Genomic DNA, 23,026 nt, shown 5'->3' with positions numbered 1-23,026 from the left:
ATTTTAATTATTATGAATACATAATGGCTATACATATTTGTGGGGTTTATGTGATATTTTGATACAAGTATATAATGTATAATGATCAAGTCAGGGTAATTAGGGTATCTGTCACCTCGAGCATTTATCATTTTTTAAACTATCTTTCTGAGACTAAGTCTCGCTATGTTGCCCAGGCTGGTCTTGAACTCCTGGATTCAAGCCAAGTAACTGGGATTATAGGTGCATTTTATCCCAAACCTGAATTAACAAAGCACAATGTTTTAAAATTTGTTTTTATTTTAGATTCAGGGGGTATACATGCAGGTTTTTTACAAGAGTATATTGCATGCTGCTAAAGTTTGGGCTTCTGTTGATCTCATCACCCAGATAATGAACATAGTACTCAATAGGAAGGTTTTCAGCCCTTCCCCACTTCCTCCCTCCCTCCCTCCCTTTTTTCTTTTGGAGTCCCCAGTGTCTGTTGTTCCCATCTTCACATCCAAGTAAACCCAAGATTTAGCTCCCACTTATCAATGAGAACATGTGATATTTGGTTGCCTGTTTCTCCATTGGTTAATTTAGGATAACTGCTTCCATCTGCATCTATGTTACTACAAAGGACACAATTTTGATCTTTTTTCATGGCTGCACAGTATTCCATGATGTATATGTACCACATTTTTCTTCATCCAGTCTACTGTTAATGGACAGCTACATTGGTTTCATTTCTGCCCTTGTGAATAGTGCTATGATAAACATACAAGTGCATGACTTTTTGGAAGAATGATTTATTTCCCTTCGGGTATATACCCAGGAATGGGATTGCTGGGGTCAAATGGTAGTTCTAGTTTTTGTTCTTTGAGAGATCTTCAAAGTGCTTTTCACAGTGGCTGAACTAATCTGCATCCCCACTAACAGTGTATAAGTGTTCCTTTTTTCCTACAACCTCGCCAATATCTGTTATTTTTTGATTTTTTGTTATGGCCATTCTGACTGGTGTGAGATAGTATCTCATTGTGCATTTCTCTGACGATTACTGATGTTGAGCATTTTTTGTATTTGTTGGTTGCTTATATGTCTCGTTTTGAGAAGTGTCTGTTCATGTCCTTTGCCCACTTTTTAATAGAGTTGTTTTTTTCTTCTAGGTTCATTTAGATTCCTTATAAATTCTGGATATTACTCCTTTGTCGGATGCATGATTTGCAAATATTTTCTCTTTCTGTAGGTTGTTTGTTTACTCTGCTGAGAGTTTCTTTTGCTGCAAAGCACTATCTTGACTTGCAAAACTCACAGTGTCAGGTCAGGGAAGAGAGACAGTCTCTTGAAAGGCCCAGGCACACAGAGACACATACACATATAAACAAACACCGCCTGGTGGCATCTCATTTCCCCAACACACATGCATATGTTACTGGTATCTCAGTTGGCGACAAGAAAGCAGTCCTGAGGCCACAATTATTTGGCTTAAGCCATCTATCAAGAATTACCCATTTGGAGTAGATGTTGACAAAAAGATAAATGTCCAAGCCAAGTCTTCTGTCAACCCGCATGTTCTGACTTCTTTTAGGGATGTGACTCTAGGGGAGCTAAAAAGCATAGGTTTGCTCTTGGCTTTAAATTCCCATATTATAATAGATGGTTATAGTGTAGCCATATGCCACTAAAACTAGGGAGAGATATTTAGGCTCAAGTTTTAATGTAATGAGGGAACTTGGTGAGGTGGTGTGGAGAGAATGTCATAAGCAATTTCCCTGCAAGATTTAGAGTTTGGCATGATTATTCTTAGTTCAACTACATACAACTGCAACCTTTGGGACCTTGACCGAGTATTTGGAATAAATAGAGAAAGCAACTGGAATTCATTTTTAAGTCAGAGGTTCTCACATTTTCCCAGCAAATGGTGCTCTTAGCATCTCTAATTTTTCCACTGCACTTCTAGGTCAAAATAAATTGCTAACAACTGCACTAAAATTAGCTTATGTCTAAACGACTTAATTATTACTCCTATCTTTTTCTTTTCTCTTTTTTCTTTTTTTGAAACAGTCTCACTCTGTTGCCCAGTCTGGAGTGCAGTGGTGCAATCTCGGCTCACTGTAACCTCCACCTCCCTGGTTCAAGCAATTCCCCTGCCTCAGCCTCCCAAGTAGCTGGGACTACAGGCATGTGCCACTATGTCCAGCTAATTTTTGTATTTTTAGTGAAGATGGGGTTTCACCATGTTGGCCAGGATGGTCTCGATCTCTTGACCTCGGGATCTACCCACCTCAGCCTCCCAAAGAGCTGGGATTACAGGCGTGAGTCACCATGCCCGGCCTATTTCATTCTTAACCATAATTTCTGAGTGAGATGTGTGTGCCTGTTGAACATGACACAACTCCTTAAACTTAGGAATTGGCTGGAACACCACACTGATTCTTGTGTAATACTTGCTTTTATTTCAGCAACGCCTCAAAAGTCAGCTTGACAAAGAAAGTATGTAATGGAAAGGAATGTAGCTCCATGCAATGATAAAACTGTAAACTCCCTTGAGCTAATAATTCATACAATGTCCAACAGATGCCGCTGTGTTCACAGCTCAAAAATACTCCATGTCACTGCAGAGCGCATGTTTGGAACTGCTGCCTCAAATTCGTTGCGATACTTTGTTTTCTGCAGTTTGTTCAAGAACAATGGGGCGATGAGAGGTGATATGAGTGGGGGAAGGGGACAATTGAAAGCAGTGAGAGACTCAAGCTGGATTTATGGCATTCTGCCACCAGGTTACCCTACATTCTCACAGCCACCCTAATTGGAATCACTTTATGTTTGTGACAAAACTCCGGTGGGCCTTAGCACATTCCCATAATCCATTCCTTCCCCAACTCTCTTAGCTATTTTATTTATTTATTTATTTATTTTGAGACAGAGTCTCGCTCTGTCAGAGTCTCGCTCTGTCTCCCAGGCTGGAGTGCAATGGTGCAATCTCGGCTCACTGCAACCTCTGCCTCCTAGGCTCAAGGGATTCTCCTGCCTCAGCCTCACGAGTAGTTGGGACTACAGGCACCTGCCATCACGCCCAGCTAATTTTTTTTTTGTCGTTTTAGTAGAGACAGTGTTTTGCCATGTTGGCCAGGCTGGTCTCGAACTCCTGTCCTCAAGTGATCTGCCCACCTTGGCCTCCCAAAGTGCTGGGATTACAGGCATGAGCCACCAAACTCGGCCCTCTTAGCTATTTTATACCTTTGCTTCTCTTCTCAAACTTTGAACACCTCCTACCCCACACTCAAAAGTGGATGACCTTCCTTCATACTTCACTGAGAAGAGACTTCACAGACTCTCTTCATCACATCTCCACCTACATATTTGCCTCTTTGACTATCACCACAGCTGAACAGAGCCATTTCAAGCTAATGCCTCCATTTGCATACCAAATCTCATACTTTCTCATTGCCTTAGTTCACTAGGGCTGCTATAACAAGCTGCCTTAGACGGGGTAATTACTAAAGAACAAGAATTTATTTCTTACACATCTGGAGGCTGGGAAGTCCAAGATCTAGGCACCAGCAGATTCAGCGTCTGGGAGGGCCTGTTCCTCACTAGCAGCTTCCTGCTGTGTGCTCACATGGTGGAAGGGTAAAAGGGCCAAAAATGCTCCCTCAAGCCATTTTATTTTTTAAGGGTACTAATCCCATTCACCCAGTCACCTTCTAAAGCCCCCATCGCTTAATACTCTTGCACTGGGGATTCAATTTCAACATGAATTTTAGAGGGACACAAACATTCAAACCAGAGCACTCATGCACTCATGGAATCACTTCAACATTTCTCCTCTCTGTCTGCTACATTAGCACTTTTCACCCTCTACCAGATCATTTTCAAGAGCATACATGCTGTTGCTTCCTTCCTCTAAAAAATAAATAAATAAAACTAAAATCATCCATTAACCCTTCTTCCCCTGCCAAAGACGTGTCCATTTATTTTCTCCTCTTTGCCACAAAAGTCCTCAAAAGAATTACCTGTACTCTCAGTCCAATTCCTTTATTTCCATTGTCCTATAAATCCACACCAATCATTCTTTCTCCCACCATTCCACTTAAACATTTCTTATCAAAGTCTCCAGTAGATTCTACCTTGTGAAGTTCATTGCTAGATCTAATTCCAAAATACCAATTTTGATTAGCAGTATTTGACACAGCCAATTGCTGCCTTTTTCTTGAGACGTTTTTATTCAGTTGGTTTCCGGGACACCACAGACCTCTGTCATCGGTTCCTGCTTCTCAGTTGCACATGCTGGATTGTTTTCTTTTTCTCCCTCCACCTTTGGTGTTCTCATTCAATATCATGGTTTTAAGGCATGCTGTCTACTGGATTACACCTAAATTTACATCCCTAACCCCAAAATTCTCTCCTAAAATCTAGACATGTATGATTGCCTACTCAATATCCCCACTTGTTTGAATAGTACGTATTTCAAACTTAACATAACCAAACCGAAGTGCTGATCTTCATGAGCAAACCTGTTCTACCCATAGACTTTCCCATCTCAGTTGATGGTAAATCCATCCTTCCACTTGTTCAGATCAAAAACCCAAGGGTGCATGTGTTCCAGACAAGGAGGAGTAAACACATTCTACCATATTTTTTCCTTCAGCTACAGCTAAAAACTCTGGACAAAACACATAAAATAAATATCAGAAGACTGAAAGGTGGAGAAAAGATGGAAAATTAGCTAGGTACTTTAAGATTCAGAAAATAATATGGAGCTTAGTTTCCTATTTAATTTTTTCTCTTATATATTCTGGCCTGGAGAATCCCAGAATCCAGAAACACCATACAAATAGCTGACAAAAGAAACTCCCCAAGAAGAGACAGCTCTTTTTCGCCAGATGACAAGGAAAGGGGGTGCTGAGCAGGACAGAACCTTTTTGACAACACCCATCCTGCTCCAGATAAACCTCACAAATAAATCACATCTTTTTTTCTCTCCACTGGTTACTCTGCCCAGCACTGGAACTATGGTCAGAGCCCTCATTTCCATCACTACCCTTGAGCAAAGAGGGAATAAATTCATAGTTTAAAATCTTCTGGAAAAGAACAGTCCCAGATGATTTTATTGGAGAATTCTACCAAACATTTAAAGAAGCAATAATGTTAATATTACATAATCTTTTCTAGAAAATAGATGAGGAGGAAACTTCTCTATTCATTTTATGAAGTCAGCATTACCCTGAAAGCACAACCAGACAAAAATTGTACAACAATGGCCGAGCCCAGTGGCTCACACCTGTAATCTCAGCATTTTGTGAGGCTGAGGCGGGCGGATCACTTGAGGTCAAGGCCAGCCTGGCCAACGTGGTGAAATCCCATCTCTACTAAAAATATAAAAATTAGCCAGGCTTGGTGGTGCACACCTGTAGTCCCAGCTACTTTGGAGGCTGAGGCAGGAGAATCACTTGAACCTAAGAGGCAGAGGTTGCAGTGAGCTGAGATCGCACCATTGCACTCTAGACTGGGTGACAGAGTGAGACTCCGTCTCATAAAAAAGAAAGAAAGAAAGAAAAAGCCAGGTGCGGCAGCTCATGCCTGTAATCCCAGCACTTTGGGAGGCCAAGGTGGGTGGATCATGAGGCGAAGAGATCGAGACCATCCTACCCAACTTAGTGAAACCCTGTCTCTACTAAAAATACAAAAAGTAGCTGGATGTGGTGGTGCACTTCTATAGTCCCAGCTACTCAAGAGGCTGAAGCAAGAGAATTGCTTGGACCCGGGAAGCAGAGGTTGCAGTGAGCCTAGATTGTGGCACTGCACTCCAGCCTAGGTGACAGAGTGAGACTCCGTCTCAAAAAAAAAAAAAAAAAAAAAAAAAAAATTCAGATGTAACATCTTACTTAATGATAATAGGCTAAATACTGTTCCTCTAAATTCGGGAGCAAGGCAAGAATGTCCACTCTGACAACCAATTCAACAAAGTACTGGAAATTCTAACCAATGCAATAAGGAAAGAAAAGGCATACAGCCTGGAAAGAAGAAATAAAACTGTCCCTATTTGTAGATGACATGATTGTTTATGCAGAAAAATCTCAAGGAATTCAGGGAAAACCATGTAGAACTCATAAGTCAGATTTGCAAGATTACAGAATACAAGGTCAGCACACAAAATCAATCATATTTCTACATACTAGTAATAAACATTTAGACACTTAAATCTAAAATATAATATGTATAATCACTAAAAATAATTAGAAATACGTAGGTATTCACATAGACACACAATAAGTACATGTAAAAACTGGAGAAATTTGAAGAAGGTCTGCAGTCTAGGTAATTGAATTGTATCAATGTACATCCACTGGTTTTAATAATTACTATAATTATGTAAGATACTATCATACATTTTGATACAGGTAGCTGACACATGTAATCCCAGCACTTTGGGAGGCTGAGACAGGAAGATCGCTTGAGGCCAGGAGTTTGAAACCAGCCTGGGCACTCAGTGAGAACCCCTCTCTACAAAAAAAAAAAAAAAAAAAAAAAAAAATTAAAATACTAGCTAGGTATTGTGATGTATGCCCATAGTTCTAGTTATTTGGGAGGTTGAGGCAGGAGGATTGTTGAGCCCAGGAGTTCAAGTTTGCAGTGAGCTTTGATCATGCCATTGCATTCCAGCCTGGGTGACAGAGCAAGATGGTGTCTCTTAAAAAAAAAAAGATGTTATCATTGTTATGGGGGGAAGGTGGGTGAAATGTACATGGGTGAAATTAATGTTTTTTTGCTACTTCTTGTGAGTCCAAAATTATTTCACAATAAAAGGTAAAGAGAAACAGAATAGTCTATAACAAAATACCATAAGCTGGATGGTTTATAAACAACAGAAATGTATTTCCCACAGTTCTGGAGAAATTTATTTCTCACAGTTCTGTGCCTGGTGAAGAGACATTTTCTGATTCATAGATGGCACCTTTTTGCTATCTCCTTGAATGTGAAAAGGAAGAATTCTGAGCTCTTCATCTCTTTATAGGGCACTGATCACGTTCAGGAGGGCACCACACTCACGATCTCATCTCGCCCCCCAAAAGCCTTACCCACTAATACCATCACATTGAGAATTAGATTTCAATATGAATTATTAATTAGGTGGGGTGGCACAAAAATTCAGATCATAGCAAAATCAGATCGTAGCAAAACCAAATCAAAATAAAAAACCTTTTTGTTCCTATGTAACTCTTTTCCCTCTCTCACATTGCACAATTCAGGAGAAAATCCACAGCTACCTCCCGGATCCAAGCTACCACCATGTCTTGCATGGATGAGTGCAGTTCCTAATTGAGCTCTCACTTCTACCCCTGTCACTCTTCAGCAAAGAAGCCATAGTGATATCTAAAACTTAAGTAGGATCTTTCTGCTACTCCTTATTCTCCAATGGCTCCTCATTTCACTCAAAGAAAAAAAATCAGTTTTCACAGCAGCCTCCAAAGTTCTACATGATCTGGCTTTCTGCTAACCTTCCGAGTTCATATTTTTCCCTCACTCCTTTCTAGACACACTGGTCCCCTTGCTGTTCCTGGAATTCACCACGTATCCTCCACCTAGGGCCTTTGCTGTAGCTCTTCTTTTCCCAAAATGCTTTCCCCCAAATAGATGTGAAATTAATTGAATGATAAAAGTGTTGAAATGAGAAGATCATCATGATGCACATTCTAAAAGACTTCCATTCTTTCACTAGAATATCCTATATTGGCTTCCCTGGGTGTGGCATTCTGGTAATATCTAGGGGTTTCCTTGAATGATATGCACTTCTAGTGTCCACGTTGTGGACAATCATTTAATAATAGCAACTGGTAAGATATTTTTTGGAGATAGTAATTGCCAAATCTTGGGTCAGGGAGAGCAAGATGAGCCTAGAACTCATGATTTCTTGGAGCAGTGATTCTTTCAGAGATATTTGTGGGCTATTTGTTCCAGAGATATTTGTTGAGCTGGACAGAAAGGTCAGCAAAGGAAAGAAGCTTTCCCATGGGGTTGGCCATGCAATGGCAATTTGAGTATGTAAAGCAACAATTGCTATCAGTTTCAAGAGTATGAGTGTATAAAAGCAACACAAAAACCTTGAATCTTATGAGTATGACGTCATGAGTAAATGTATTAGTCCGTTCTCATGCTGCTGATAAAGACATACCTGAGACTGGGTAGAAAAAGAAGTTCAATAAACTCACAGTTTCACATGGCTGGGAGGCTTCACAATCATGGTGGAAGGCAAAAGTCACGTCTTACATGGTGGCAGGGAAGAGAGAAACTCTTTGTGCAGGGAAACTCCCTCTTATAAAACCACCAGATTTCGTGAGACTTACTCACTGTCACAAGAACAGCATGGGAAAGACTTGCCTTTCATGATTCAATTATTTCCCACTGGCTACCTCCCACAATACATGGGAATTGTGGGAGCTACAATTCAAGATGAGATTTGGGTGGGGACACAGCCAAACCATAACAGTAATGTGAAATATGCCAAAAGACAGCTCTTAAAGCACACCTGATTTGTAGTGCTGTCTTCGACATCAGGCAATGCTGTCTAATAAGCAAGCCAGGTTCTGATGGCAGTGTGGTGAATTTCTGATATTGTGCAAATTACTTAAAACAAAATGCTTCTTTCCTCACTAGTCTTCAGATTTATTCAAATTAGTACAATTACAAAGAAAAAGCATTCTTTTTAATCAGAGGGGAGATCCTCATGCTCCCTTCTGCATCTTCCAGACATTCTGCCTCTATCAGAAAATCCTTCTCTGCTTTCAGCCTCCACCACAAGACTCTTATGCTCTCCCATGGATGTAATCTTTTGAAACAAAATTCAGAAAGTTTTACAGGTGAATTTGCTTTTTAGCCCTGAAACACACTTCTGTGGAAGGAATAAAACTAAGCTGGATACTTCCTTGAGTGGAGGAAGGAAAAGAGGAAGTTACATGGAAAAGAAAAATCCTAGAAATGAACCTCTAGAGATAGTCTCTAGGCACACGAGTAGAAAAGGAGCTGCTTTTGTTAAAGGGAAAGTGGCATGAGCCCCTGGAGGCTTGGCTCTCTACCCTCTTTCCTTTCTGCACTGAAGCTACAGAGCTCCTCAGAGCACTTTGAAAAACACTAAATAGTAGCAGAAATAGATGGAGCTCAAAGAATGTGCTGTTCCAATGACAACCAACATAAATAATGCATCCTTACAAATAGAACTGAAATGTTAACTACATCCCAAATTAATGGTGCTGAAAAGAATGTATTATAGCCCAGTGTCTCAGTCTAAATATGGATGGTACAGTCATCACTGTGCCCAGACATCTGGCCATAAACACTTGGATATTTTGGAACAGAATGAGCAAACACAATGGCAAAGCTCTGAAAGGCAAGTGGCCAACTGAGCAGAGAGGTTAGCAGAGCTGACCAGCACATGGAAACAAGTTTTGCTTGCGCAGTGACAGGACATGACTTGATTGCATAATATTGATGTTTTTTTCTCCTTTTTTGGTCCTTTATGTCAGATAGGTAACGTGCTGACATCATAACAAGGTTGGAGGGAGGCGCATCTCACATGTGAGTGTGAAAACTCAATCACCACGTGTGAACCACAAAAGGATCTCAATATACCTTTAAATAAGAATCTCAACTTTTAAAATATTTTGAAAACACTGAGCCTTATGTCAATATGAAAAGGTCAACTTTGAAGTAAAGGGTTGTTCAAAATATTTGATTAGACCAAGTCAGAGTCTTCAAGGGGTGTAAGCTATTACTATCTCTTGTCTTTTGTAAAACAAAACAAAACAAAACAAAACAAAAAACATGAACAAGCATAGACGACCTCTGAGTAAATTTGATAGGTACAAAATTTTCTCTTTAATTATTTCCCCAATAATTATTAATCCTTTTTATCCAAGATGAAAAAGAATACTTATATTCTTGTAACAGATACCATCGTATTTTAATAGAACATTTAAAATATGAATAATATATAGTAGATAAAATACTCAAAGGAAATATTTGGAAAACCTGTAATACTAGTGCAATGAAATGAACACAGCTTTGGGGTCAGACAAGCAAGAATTTGGTTCTTGTTACCAATTTATCAGTGTCATCTTAAAACCAAAGCAGTCTCAGGAACGATCAGAAAATCAAGGCCACTGTGTACATGTGGGGTTGGAGGAGACTGGGACTAAAGACTCTATTCTTTATCTTATACTTGGAAGAATCCTGGTGAAATCCTAGAATTGATGTTCTTATGTGAAGACAGGCAAGTCACTGACTTGCCGAAGGATCACATCATTTTTGAAGTGAGAGGCACTTTGGTCTCATCATCCAACCAAATCTACCAATTTGACTTGATGGTTAGAGTGGAGAGAGGGTCAGAAGTATTGGTTTATGGGCTAGTTGTATGTAAGTATTGTCTGTGTGTGTGTGTGTGTGTGTGTGTGTGTGTGTGTGTATTCATCCTTACCTTATTGGTGGGCTAGTCTCAGTTTTATCTTAAAATCCAAAGGGGGTGGGACATAGGAAGAGAAAAATTCTGTTACTTTGCAGCAACCTAGTGATAGAGCTACACAAGGTAACATTCAGTTTCTTCCTAGAATTCACAGTTCTCTGCAGGGAGAACATACTCACCACCAAAGCAATTTTTCCTAATTTCATTTTAAGACTCATATAAATTTCATATTTATGATTATTACTAGTTTTACTAAAACACTGCCAAATCTGTATTCCTGGTTCCTTTTGTACACCATATGAACATATCCATGACTTTTCTAGTAACTTAAATGTTCCCTCTAAATATGTATAAAAGCATAATACTACATCCTAATCAACTTATTAGTTGATTTATTTGTTATTTTCTTAAAGACAGGATATTGCCCTGTCACCCAGGCTGGAGTACAGTGGCACAATTTCAGCTCACTGTAGCCTCCACCTTTTGGACTCAAGTGATCCTCTGACTTCAGCTTGCCAAGTACTGGGACCTCAGGTGTGCACCACCACACCCAGCTAATTTGAATTATTGTAGATACAGCATCTCACCATGCTGCCCAGGCTGTTCTTGAACTCCTGGGCTCAAGCCATCCACTAGCCTTGGCCTCCCAAAGTGTTGGGATTAAAGGTATGAGCCACTGCATCTGGCTCATTAGTCTATTTAGATCATGCATATCATCAGAGGATTGCAAGAATTGTTACAAAATAAGCCATATCACCTCTCCTTGCTGACCAAAATAGACTGGAACTCTGGAAAGGGAAGCTTCCCCTTGATCCAAGAATTTGCACTGATTATGAGCTGCTGCACAGGAAATTTACCAGGCCTCAGCATTACTATGTGTCCGTTCTAAGTTAATGTGTCATCAATTCTTCAAAACTCAGCTGTTGCTGGCATATCATTTTCCAAAGGGAGAAGATAAGTTGCAACATTCATTCTAAACACTAAATAATGATGATGTACATAGCAAAGCTTAGTAACCATACCAAGAGTGACCATCCATTAAGGAAATCTGCTCACCCACACGGCTGGGAGGCTCATCAGCCCACGTATGTTGAGCACAAGGCACTCCATGTTTTTCTTTTTCCAGACAGGATCTTGCTCTGTTGCCCAGGCTGGAGTGCAGTGGTGCAATCATAGCTCACTAGAGTCTCAGACTCTTGAACTCAAACGAGGACTGTGGGGTGCAGGTCACCGTGCCTGGCCAACTTTTAATTTTTTGTAGGGACAGAGTCTTACTATGTTGCCCAGGCTGGTCTCGAACTCCTGGGCTAAAGAGATGCCCCTTCCTTGGCCTCCCAAAGTGCTGGGATTACAGGTGTGAGCCACCACCAAAGCACTCTTGATACATGATGCCATCTAATCCTCACAGCAGCTCTGCTATTATTACTCCCATTTTATAGGTATGGAGATTAAAGCTCAAAGGTCAAATAACTTGCCCAAATTTACCAATTAAGGGGTAGCATCTCCGTTCCACCCTTGGTCTAATTCCAAAGCCTCATTAGAGAGCATAACACATAATTCACCTTACCTTTAGAGATCAGGGGTGAGATTTCAAAGGCAGTTACTTCAGGCTGCACTTCCAGATGTAGAGAAGAAGCAATCAATCACTCTATTCCCATCTGAAAAGTTTTAGGAGCTCCAGGCTCTTTGCCTATCCTGTCTTGTGCCTATTCTCCACACTCCTGCTTTTCCAGAGCTGTTGCCCCTTTCAGTTCAGCAGAAGCACACGGGGGAAGTGGTAGCATCCCGAGCTGGCAGCCAAGAGACGTGGGGTCAAGCCCAGGTCTGTCACCATCAGCCAGAACTTCCTGGGCTTTCTTTTGCAAAGTAAGAGGATTGTATTAGATCCATAATTTCAGCCTTGCTATATTCAAACCCAAATAAAAGATGCCTGACTTTTTAGTTAGCTTAACCTCAACAGTCTCTTTCTATCCTAAAATGCCATAGTTTGCAGTGATTTCTCATGAAGCCTTCCTTCACAGCTCACCCAGCCCACTGTGATCTCTTTCTCCTCTGAATTCATGACTCATCCTTGCCATATAAAATGCTGCCTCAACATTTAGAGGGGCTGAGACAAGAATATAAAGGGAGAACCACATACCATTTGTCTAAATATATAAAATGTATAAATCAAACTAATAAGCTGTCATATATGCTCTATTCTTTTGCCCTGACAAAATCATCTTCAGAATGCACTGAAAGCCCAGGCTTGAGTTTAGAATCCTCAGGGTTCCTGGAGGTGTGTTCTGGAAAGCTACAGTGAACACAGAGCCACTCTTGGTCTAGGACTCCGGCCTGCAGCCCTGCTGACCTCGTCTCCAAATTGGCTCTGCTCCCACAGCAAAAAGGGGGTCCTGGGTGTGGACGCACCGGCACACACACCCGTGCCATCAACCTTCTCTCTCTCACACACACACACAGACACACACACACACACACACTCACACACAGCTGTCTCTTACCTACCACTGGGTTCCTTGGAGAACAGATCCGAGAAGAGGCACATTCAGGAGTTGTGCCTTTTCTCAGATGTGGCTTAGAGTTGGCTCGGGACTTTTTGGACTGGGTATTCTGAAATCCCAGGAGCACAGAGCAGTGTCCGGAGCAAGGTGGGTGGCCCCTTCCTGCCTCCCCTCCCCATCTCACACACACCATGCACTCCCTGCTTGAAAGGTGGCCTTTGGATGGAAGAAGAGCCAGGCTCTTGAAGACATGGGCACAGAGCAGGGGACCCTATTGCTGGAGCATGAAGGCAGCACTAACTTCATGACGTGACTTCCATCCTTTCTTACCTTTACCTCACCTACTTTCCTCTTGTCAGATAAGCTCTTGAGAAACCTCTGCCTCCTATGAGTCCCAGCCTTTCCCTAACTATCAACGATGGATAAGTGTCTTAGTCAGTTCAGGCTGCTTTAACAAAATACCATAGGCTGGGTGGTTTGTAAACAACAGACATTTATTTATCATAGTTCTGGGGCTGGAAGTCCAAGATCAGGTTGGCAGCATGGTTAGGGATTTGATAAGGGCCCTCTTCTGGGTCTCAAACTGTGGTCTTCTCATTGAATCCTCATATGGTGGCAACAGGGCAAACGAGCTCTCTGGAGTCTCTTCTCTAAGGGCATTAATTCCATTTATGAGGACTTCACCCTCATGACCTAATCACTTCTTAAAGGTCCCACCTCATAATACCATCCTATCAAGAGATTTCAACACAGGAATTTGGGGTGGAAGTACACAATCATTCAGTCTATAGCAATGAATAATTGGATATTTTACTTTCAGACTATTGAAAGTTTTATTTTTAAATTTTTTTTGCAGAATGCCTTTTCTGTTACCAGAATCTTTATTTAGCATTTAAGCAGAATTCTAGAAACCTAAAAAATCTATAATCAACCATTTAGATTTAACTATGTATCACAAGGGTCATAGCTATGAAGTATTCCTTCACTTAGTGTTGCTCCATCTTTAGGTTGATCTTCTAATTCATTTGTGGTTAATTATAAGTAGATTTCTCTCACATATTCTTCACATGAATATGAGAGCTATACGCTCCGAAACAGTGTTTATCTACACATATGCTTCTGTTGCTACCTGGATGAAGGATACTTTGGTTGGGTATGGAAACCTTAGCTTGTAGCCTTTTTCTTGCACTAGTTAATATATATAATCCAACTGTTTCCTAGCTTCCAGTGATGACAGATGAGACATTCAACATCACTGCAAATCTTTTGCTTTAGTAAGTTTCTTATTTTTAGTCCAGAAGCCTTTCAGTTTCATCTTTATGCTTAGAGTTCCGCTGTTTTACCTGGATGTGCCTAGATCTGGGCTTTCATAGTCTTTTCTGAAGCAGCATCCCTCCTCCTCTCCATTTACAAATTTGCGTCTCTCTTCTACTTAGGGGTCTCTTCATCTATTATCTGTCCAGTGTTTGCCCTTCTGTTGGTTTTTTTTTCTCCTCCTGGAACTTCTATTAGTTGCACATGAAGTTTCTTAGATATGTCTTCCAAGTTCCTCATCTTTCCCCTCATAATTTGTGTCTGTTTTGAAATTAGCTTTCATTTGATTTCCTAGTTCACAAATTTGTGTCTCAAAAATAAATAACCTCTCTTTGGTTAATCTACTGAATATTTTAAAGGACTCATTTGTATTGATGGAAGTAAAACTTTTATTGAGGGATAACACACATACATAAAAATATATACATTATACATGTCCAACTCAATACATTTTTGTGAGGAGAGCAATAAAATAACATAACAGGTTATATAATTAACCAAAATAGAAATTATCAACCATGGATTTTACATAACAGATTATATAATAAATCAACATAGAAATTATAATCAATGGTTGATAATTTCTATTTTGGTTTATTATATAATCTTTTATGTAAAAGGCTTTAAATTATTTTATTATATAATTTTTAAACATGCACAAAATTGTAGAGAGTAGCAAAATGAACCCCTACACACCACTCCCCAGATTCAACAGTTCTCAAGAGTTTTCCATACTTACCTACCCATATCTATTTTCTTTTTCTTTGTTAAAGTATTTTAAAGAAAATCCTAGACAACATGTCCTTTCTTTCCTGCATACTTTAGTCCCTAAAATATAAGAGCATCATCTTCCTTAATCCCAATGTTAACACACTTAATGAAATTAACGATAATTCTTCAGAGCCGTTTTATAATCAGACCACGATCAGATTCTTCCAATTGTCTCAAAAATACGTGTACAGGGCTGGGCGTGGTGACTCATGTCTGTAATTCCAGCACTTTGGGAGGCCATGGCAGGTGGATCACCTGAGGTCAGGAGTCGGAGACCAGCCTGACAAACATGGTAAAACCCCATCTTTACTAAATACAAAAAGTTAGCTGGTGTGGTGGCACATGCCTGTAATCCCAGCTACTTGGGAGGCTGAAGCAGGAGAATCGCTTGAACCCGAGAGTTGAGGTTGCAGTGAGCCAAGATTCCACCATTGCACTCCAGCCTGGGCAACGAGAGCAAAACTCCATCTCAAAAAAAAAAAATAATAATACTTGTATGGATTGTTCATTCAAATTAGGATCAAATCAAAGTCCATTCATTTCATTTGCATATTTTAATTTATAAGTTCCTTTTAATCAAATTGAGTCCTCCTTCTGTCCCTTGCTTTCTGACATTGGCTTGTTTAATAAGTCAGACAAGCTGTCCTATAGAATCTCCCATATGTTGATTTTTTTTTCTTTTTCTTCCTTGTGGTTTTAACTTCCTTCTTTATCCCTTGTGTTTCCCTAGAGGCTTAGCTAGATTCAGGCTTAACTTTTTTTTTTTTTTTTTGGCAAGAATACATTACAGTTGGTGCTGTGTGCTTCATATCGTATTACATTAGGAGGCATCGAATGACTGGTTTCCATTTTTAGTGATGCTGAGATTGATCAAAGAATTCAAGTAGTGACAGCCAGACCCCTCCATTCTCCTTCCCTACCAACTAATTATGAAGTCATGTTATCCTCTGCTGATTGCTTATGACTCAATTGTTTCACTAGGGGTGGCAAAGTGATGGTTTTCTGATTCTGTCATTCCTTATTCATTTATTAGCTGGAATTCCTCAGCTAATAATAATTTTCTCTCTCCAATTAGGGTGATTTGATTATCCTGAAAGACAACATGAGTGCTTAATTCATTTCTTTTAATTGTACATTTTCAGAGTAAGAAATTGGTGTCCTGGTATTTGCAATGGTGTCAAATGAGCTGGAGCTCTCTCTTTCTCTCATATGTTCAATTTGCTCATTTAATTGAATGAATATATTTTCTTTTTCTTTTCTTTTCTTTCTTTTTTGTTTTTTTAAGATGGAGTTTTGCTCTTGTTGCACAGGCTGGAATGCAATGGCGTGATCTTGGTTCACTGCAACCTTCCCCTCCCAGGTTCAAGCCATTCTCCTGCCTCAGTCTCCCAAGAAGCTGAGATTACAGGCATGCGCCACCACGCCCAGCTAATTATTTTGTATTTTTAGTAGAGGCAGGGTTTCTCCAGGTTGGTCAGGCTGGTCTTGAACTCCTGATCTCAGGTGATCCACCTGCCTCAGCCTCCCAAAGTGCTGGGATTACAGGCATGAACCACCGCGCCTCGCACGAATGAATATGTTTTTCTTATTAATGCCCAAATTGTGCACTTTTGGCTATGATTTTATATTTTTTTCTCTTTTGTCACACTGAAAATTTTGGTTACTGATAACATCAACCTAATTATCCATTTTTATTATCCTACACTATGTAAAAATTTCAAAATACTAGTAACACAGTATACCTACTTAAAATTGGACTACCCAGTCAACTCTAACATTTACTTGCACTTCTATTTGGCCTTAGAATATATCTCTATAAGCAGGCATAGTCAAAATATTATGTTCTAAAATCACTTGAAACAACTCTTTTGTCTGTATGAGTCATACACGTTGTCTCATTTATTGTAGTTTGAATTTAATTTTTAGTTTTTCAACTTCTATTTTATTTTTAAATTGTCTCTCACATCAAAGCTATATAGCAAATTACTCTCAAGAGAAGTCCCGCTGACATTCCTGTCCCTTTCATTCTACTTCCTCCCTCTCCAAAAAAGCGGCTATTTTTTTTAAACTTTAATTTTCTTTCTAGTCTTTCTTTTAACAAATATAAGCAGTACTTGCATTCTCCTTCCTTGCTTGTACATTGGGTTGCATACTATATATTTTTTCATTTACATATTTATTTTGAGACAGGGTCTCACTCCATCATCCAGGCTGGACTGTAGTGGTACAATTACAGCTCACTGGAGCCTCAACTTGCCAGGTTCCAGCAATCCTCCCACCTCAGCCTCCCAAGTAGCTGGGACCACTGGTGTGTACCACCATGCCCTAATTTTTCTACTTTTGGTAGAGACGGGGTTTTACCATGTCGTCCAGGCTGGTCTCAAACTTCTGAGCCCAAGTAATCTACCTGCCTCAGTCTCCCAAAGTGTTGGGATTATAGGTGTGGCCACTGCCCAGCTGGTTGCACACTATAGATACTATTCTCAGTGTACTTTCTTCATTTAGCAATATATCCACCACTCATTCCACAGCAGCATGCGGTGGCCCTCCGCATGCTACATGGCATTACATCGCGAGAATGCTTCATACTTTATGTAACCAGTCCCCTAATTAGATGCATAAATCATTTTATATTTTGCTAGTGTGCCTTTGGGAAATTGACTTGCTGGGTAAAAGTATAAATGCATACAATTTTTTCCGAGACATTGACAGATTATTCTCCATTTTGCACTGCTACCAATTTTAGAGTGCCTGTTTCTTTAGTGTCTCGTCAATAAAACCTATTGCCAAACCTTTGGATTTTTGTTACTATGACAGCTTAAAATGAAATCTCAATGTAATTTGACTTATGTTTATTTCACCTGCATGCAATTGAGCATTTTTCCATATGTTTAAGGCCAGTTTTATTTTTCCTTGAACTTTATACTTCTGTACATTGTTTACTTCGAGTTAGTTAATTTGTAGATTAAAAAAAAAGTTTCAGAGACTGACACGGTTTGGCTCTGTGTCTCCACGCAAATCTGACCTTGAACAGAGACCCAGCCCTTTTTCAGAGACTTAAATTGCAAATATCTTTTCCTAGTTTGTTCATTTCTCTTGTGGTTGTGCCTCTGAATTTTTTTTTTTTTTAGCTGGACTCTCACTCTGTCACCCAGGCTGGAGTGCCATGGCACGATCTTGGTTCACCGCAACCTCCACCTCCTGAGTTCAAGCCATTCTCCTGTCTCAGTCTCCCATGTAGCTGGGATTACAGGTGTGTGCCACCACACTAGCTAATTTTTGTATTTTGGGTACAGACAGGTTTCAACAGGTTGGCCAGGCTGGTTTCAAACTCCTGACCTCAGGTGATCTGCCGTCCTCAGCCTCCCAAAGTGCTGCAATTACAGGCGTGAGTCACTGCCCCCAGCCTTGCATCTGCATTTTTTTGTCATATACTATTATTTAAATTTTAGGTGGTCAATATTTAAATATTTAAATTTTATACCTTTTTTTGAGACAGAGACTTGCTCCATTGCCTAGACTAAAGCGCAGTGGGGTGATCATAGCTCACTGCAACCTCAAAACTTGTGGACTCAAGCAATCCTCTTGTGTTGGATTCCCGAGTAGCTGGGACTATGGGGGCATGCTACCACTCATGGCTAATTTTATAATTTTTGGTAGAGATGGGGTCGTGCCATGCTGCCCAGGCTGGTCTCTAAGTCCTGGGCTCAGTGGATTTTCCTGCCTTGGCCTCCAAAAGTGTTGAGATTACAGGTGTGAGCCACCTTGCTCAGCCCAACTTTGTACATCTTTTAGACATTGGTTTTGGATTTTCAAACATGGTTTAAAAAGTTTTCTTAATTCTCAAGTCATAAATAACATGTGCCCTCTAGTATTTATAGTTTCATTATTTATATTTAGATTTCATCCATTTGGTATTTATTTCTGTGTATGTTTTCTCAAATAGCTCAAAATTATTTATTAAATAATCTAAAACTTTCCCATGATTTGGGATAATACCTTCATTATTTATTAAATGTCCATCCATCTGGATGTCCTATTCAACTGTGAACTTTGCCTGTTTCTCTATCACATGTCAATACCATGAAGCTTTGAATATAGAAGTTTTACGTTTTAAGTATCTGATAGGATTAACCTCCTACTTTGCTCTTTTTTCCAGAATTTCCTTTGATAGTCTGGTTTATTAACTTTATGTATTTATTCATTATTTTTTAGACAGAATCTCACTCTGTCATCTAGGATGGTGTTCAGTGGGAAAATCTGGGCTCACTGCAGGCTCTGCCTCCTGGGCTTAAGAGATTCTCCTGCCTCAGCCTCCCGAGTAGCTGGGATTATAGGTGTGCACCACCATGCCCTGCTAATTTTTGTATTTTCAGTGAAGGGTTTTGCCATGTTGGCCAGGCTGATCTTGAACTCTTGACCTCAAGTGATCCTCCTGCCTTAGCCTCCCAAAGTGCTGGGATTATAGGCATGAGCCACCTTGCCCAGCCTAATTTTTAAAAAAAAATACAAACCTTATAATCTAGCTCCAGAGGGCAAAACCAGCATTTTTAATGGAATTTCATCAAATTTATATGGTAAGGGAGAAATTACATCTTAAGGAATTGAGTCCTCTTATCAAGAATGTATTATGCTTTTCCAATTGTTAGTCAACTTTGTGTCTTTTATTAGTATGCTGTGTAATGACATTTCAGTCAACAACGAGCCGCATACATGACCAAACTACCTGACTAAGGAGTGCAGACCAGGAAGAGATGAAGGAGGTAGGATCAGAAATCTTTTAAATCAAGTTTTTAGGAGGCTGCTCCAATGACCAACAATATCAGATGCCTGTGGGTGGTAGGGAGAGAAAGCCATCGAGTAGCTATTTGCCGATGGTTCACAGAGCTGAAAATATGGTAAAGATTAACTTCAAGGGCCACAATGATGTTTCCAGAGTTGGTTAATGGAACTAGAATAGTAACACCATAACCTGAAAAGATGTCAAGAGTGGCAGGGCACCACTGTAGTCCCATGAGGGGCCCAAAGGAGAGGCTGCCAGGGCAGCAGGGACAACAACCCCTGCCATGAGGCCTCCCCACTGTGAGATAAGCAGGTCAACTTGAGGCAGGAGCTTCAGTGGGAGCCCCTGCATCATAAACGTGGAGTCCTGCACGTTGTGCCCGTCCACAGTGGTGGGTGCATTCCCACATCCAGCACAGCGATGGGTCCAGTTAGCAACGTGTGTTGAGATTCACTTGGGGTAGCTGGCAAAATATTACAGGAAATATTAGGGAAAGTTATTGATTATAAACTAAAACCTTTTGGAAGGCCGAAAGGTTTTATTGAGACAGGCTGAAGGCAGCCGGTTCATTACTAGAGAAGAGATAGGGATGATAAAAGGCTTTCCCGGTTTAAATCTGTTTACCCCACATCGCTTTGTCTCTACTGTTTACTCATGTAAACTTTGTGCTAGATGGTCCTCTCATGGGGGGATCAAAGGGGAATTACCCATTAAAATATTTACTCTAGGCCCCGAACCTAAAGCTTTTATCATTCGTAAAACCACTCTTCTAACCATGTTAATTATCCACAAGCTTGTTGACTTAGAACCTCTGTTAGGAATAAATGTGTGGATGTACAGGAGGTCTTGGTTGATTGGCTGCATCTCGCCCTCTGAAAGCAGCGATGACCATCCCTAGCCCACTTGAATCACCGTAATGGTGTGGGAGTGCATTCATTTATCTGTCGTTGAGTCAGGATCTGCAGGCCAGACCTCCACAGGTGGTGGTCAAAGTCTCAAACATGGCCATCTGCTTAGTGCAGGCTCCACCAGCAGCTTGGCGCTAGCTGGTTTCATCAGCGAAGGGGCCCTGACCATTTCCATCTATGTGAGTGACCTAGATGTTTCTCTCAGCAGTCACAATTTGTTTCCACAGTTTGTGACCTGCAAATGGGATGCTGTTAATCTGGAGTCTGTAGTTTTCCAAGTGGCTGACCAAACACTTGGCCATTGACAACAGCCCAAGAATGACTAAAAATAGAACAAGTTGCATCAAGGGCATTCTTGGCCAGACCTACAAGAACAGCCATGCATTCTGCCTTCCAAGCAGAGAGCTCACATCTGTTTTTGGATCTCTGTAGTCTGTGCTTAGTCTGTGCAGCCACAGCAGCCCAGGGGACAGCACTGGGGATCAGCTTGGAGAAACCATCCGTGAACCAGGCCCATGCATGTAGGAGAACCTCTGTGAAGTGAGGGCCCCAGGAAGCCACAGCTTTTCCTCAGGTAGTGAATGGGAGATAACATTTCCCTCAGAGGGCTGGCAGCCACTGTTTCATGTATAGCCGAGATGGTGCTGGGGCCACGCTGTCCGAATTCTATTTTCCAGCCAAGGCTTTTTGGACCCGTCCCACCATGTTAGTGTTTGAGTCTAAGTTTAAACAGGCCAGAGAGTCACAAGGCCTTTATAGCTCAGGTGTGCAGTTTCAACTAGAGAACAAGACCAAGCTGATAGCTGATTTTCAGAAGGAGTATGCCTGGTGGTCACAACAGGGAAGTGACAAGTCCAAAACTTCTGGGTGTATGTTCGGGTGGAGGGTGTCTCCCATTGCCAGAGACTCCAGCTGGCATAATCATTGGTCACAGGGACCTGAAGCTCAAAGGAGCCAGGAGTGTGTGAGTCTCCAAGGGCACCAGCAACTCTCTACGTGTGGCTCTTCCCAATCAGAATCATCCACTCTGACACTCGCAGGACAGGAAGTACTGGTTTATCAGTTCATTTCATACCTCCAGATGTAGAAGAAGCTACAACAGCAACATGGATTGATTTTATACCTTACAAGAAAAACATAAATTTTAGACTGGGCACGGTGGCTCACATCTGTAATCCCAGCACTTTGGGAGGCCGAGGTGTGTGGATCACCTGAGGTCGGGTGTTCGAGACCAGTCTGACCAACATGGAAAACCCCTGTCTCTACTAAAAATATAGAAAAAATTAGCGGAGCATGGTGGCATATACCTGTAATCCCAGCTTCTCTGGGCAACAAGAGCGAAATTCTGTCTCAAAAATTAAATCAAATTAAAATAATAAATTTTATATACCTGTTGAAAGGGCCCTTTGTTTGTGTCTAGATCAGCTTGGGTCCAATCAGGAGAAAGAAACGAGCCAGCAATTTAAACAGGGAAAGTTAAACGTAAAAGAATTAGGTTTAACAAGGAATTGGAATACTGAGGCATTGACTAGTAAAACAAGAACCCTAAAAAATGTGGAAATAGCAAATATAAGCAAGAGCCTCTATGCTTAAGGCGTTGCCTCTCCCCTCAAAAGGGCTGAGATCCAGAGCCTGTTGAGAGGGCGTGGCCATGGGTGGCTGGATTGTGGAGAAGTCGCTGTGGTGCTGCACAAGTCACATTGGTCAGAAATGTGCCCTAGAGGGTTCCAGGAAAGCTGTTTGTAGGGAAGGAGTGAGCTACAAAACTACCCCAGGGTGCTGGTAGGAGGGTGAGCTGCTGCTGCTGGTTGCTGCTGGCTGCCACGCCTTGCAGAGGCTGAGCTCTGGAGAAGTTATGAGCTCTGCAGGAGCTGGGTCCTGGGGAAACCATGTGCCCTAAAGGAGCTGGACACCGGAGAGTCTGCCAGTCTGCAGGAGCACACCTGAACCAAGAGGCAAAACCCTCTCCTTGTGCCCGGTCTACTGACAAAGTTTGGCATCGTTACAGCTGGCAAACTATTGAAAGGGCCCGCATCCGTTTGCATAGAGCAGGCAAAAAGGTGAATTTGGAGCTGAAAGGTGTTAAGTCCATGATTGACATGGTGAATCTGCTGGAAGGGACCTCTACTTGTATCTATATCTTAAAATAATAACTAGAAGCCAATATGAGAAAATATTAAGTTAAAATTCTATGTGGTGGTAATTTGGATATTTATTATACTAGTTTTGTAACTCTCTATATGTTTTAAATTTAGCAAAGAAAAATCTTGGTGAGAAAAAGTGATCAGTATATAGTAGTTCAATCTCTCTACAGTAGAGAGTGTAAGAA

General features: G+C 40.9%; 1 protein-coding gene and 1 non-coding gene across 2 annotated transcripts in view; one reads left to right on the top strand and one right to left on the bottom strand.

The window, feature by feature from the left end:
• Positions 1-20,687, top strand: part of CCDC168 (coiled-coil domain containing 168) — a 43,341-nt gene extending 22,654 nt beyond the window's left edge. Inside the window, exons 6-7 of the mRNA XM_012440923.2 lie at positions 12,154-12,286; positions 20,462-20,687. Of these exons, the coding sequence (XP_012296346.2) occupies positions 12,154-12,286; positions 20,462-20,687 (359 nt within the window). The remainder of the gene's footprint in view (positions 1-12,153; positions 12,287-20,461) is intronic.
• Positions 9,480-9,581, bottom strand: LOC135272990 (small nucleolar RNA U13). Its single transcript, XR_010340893.1, has one exon. It is a non-coding gene; the product is annotated as a small nucleolar RNA U13 (small nucleolar RNA).
• Positions 20,688-23,026: the final 2,339 nt, after the last annotated feature.

The sequence above is a fragment of the Aotus nancymaae genome, unplaced genomic scaffold (assembly GCF_030222135.1).
Source record: "Aotus nancymaae isolate 86718 unplaced genomic scaffold, 86718_ANA_hifiasm-v0.15.2.pri h1tg000161l, whole genome shotgun sequence".
In the NCBI taxonomy this organism is placed as follows: domain Eukaryota; kingdom Metazoa; phylum Chordata; class Mammalia; order Primates; family Aotidae; genus Aotus; species Aotus nancymaae.
This window is presented reverse-complemented; position numbering and strand designations above follow the sequence as displayed.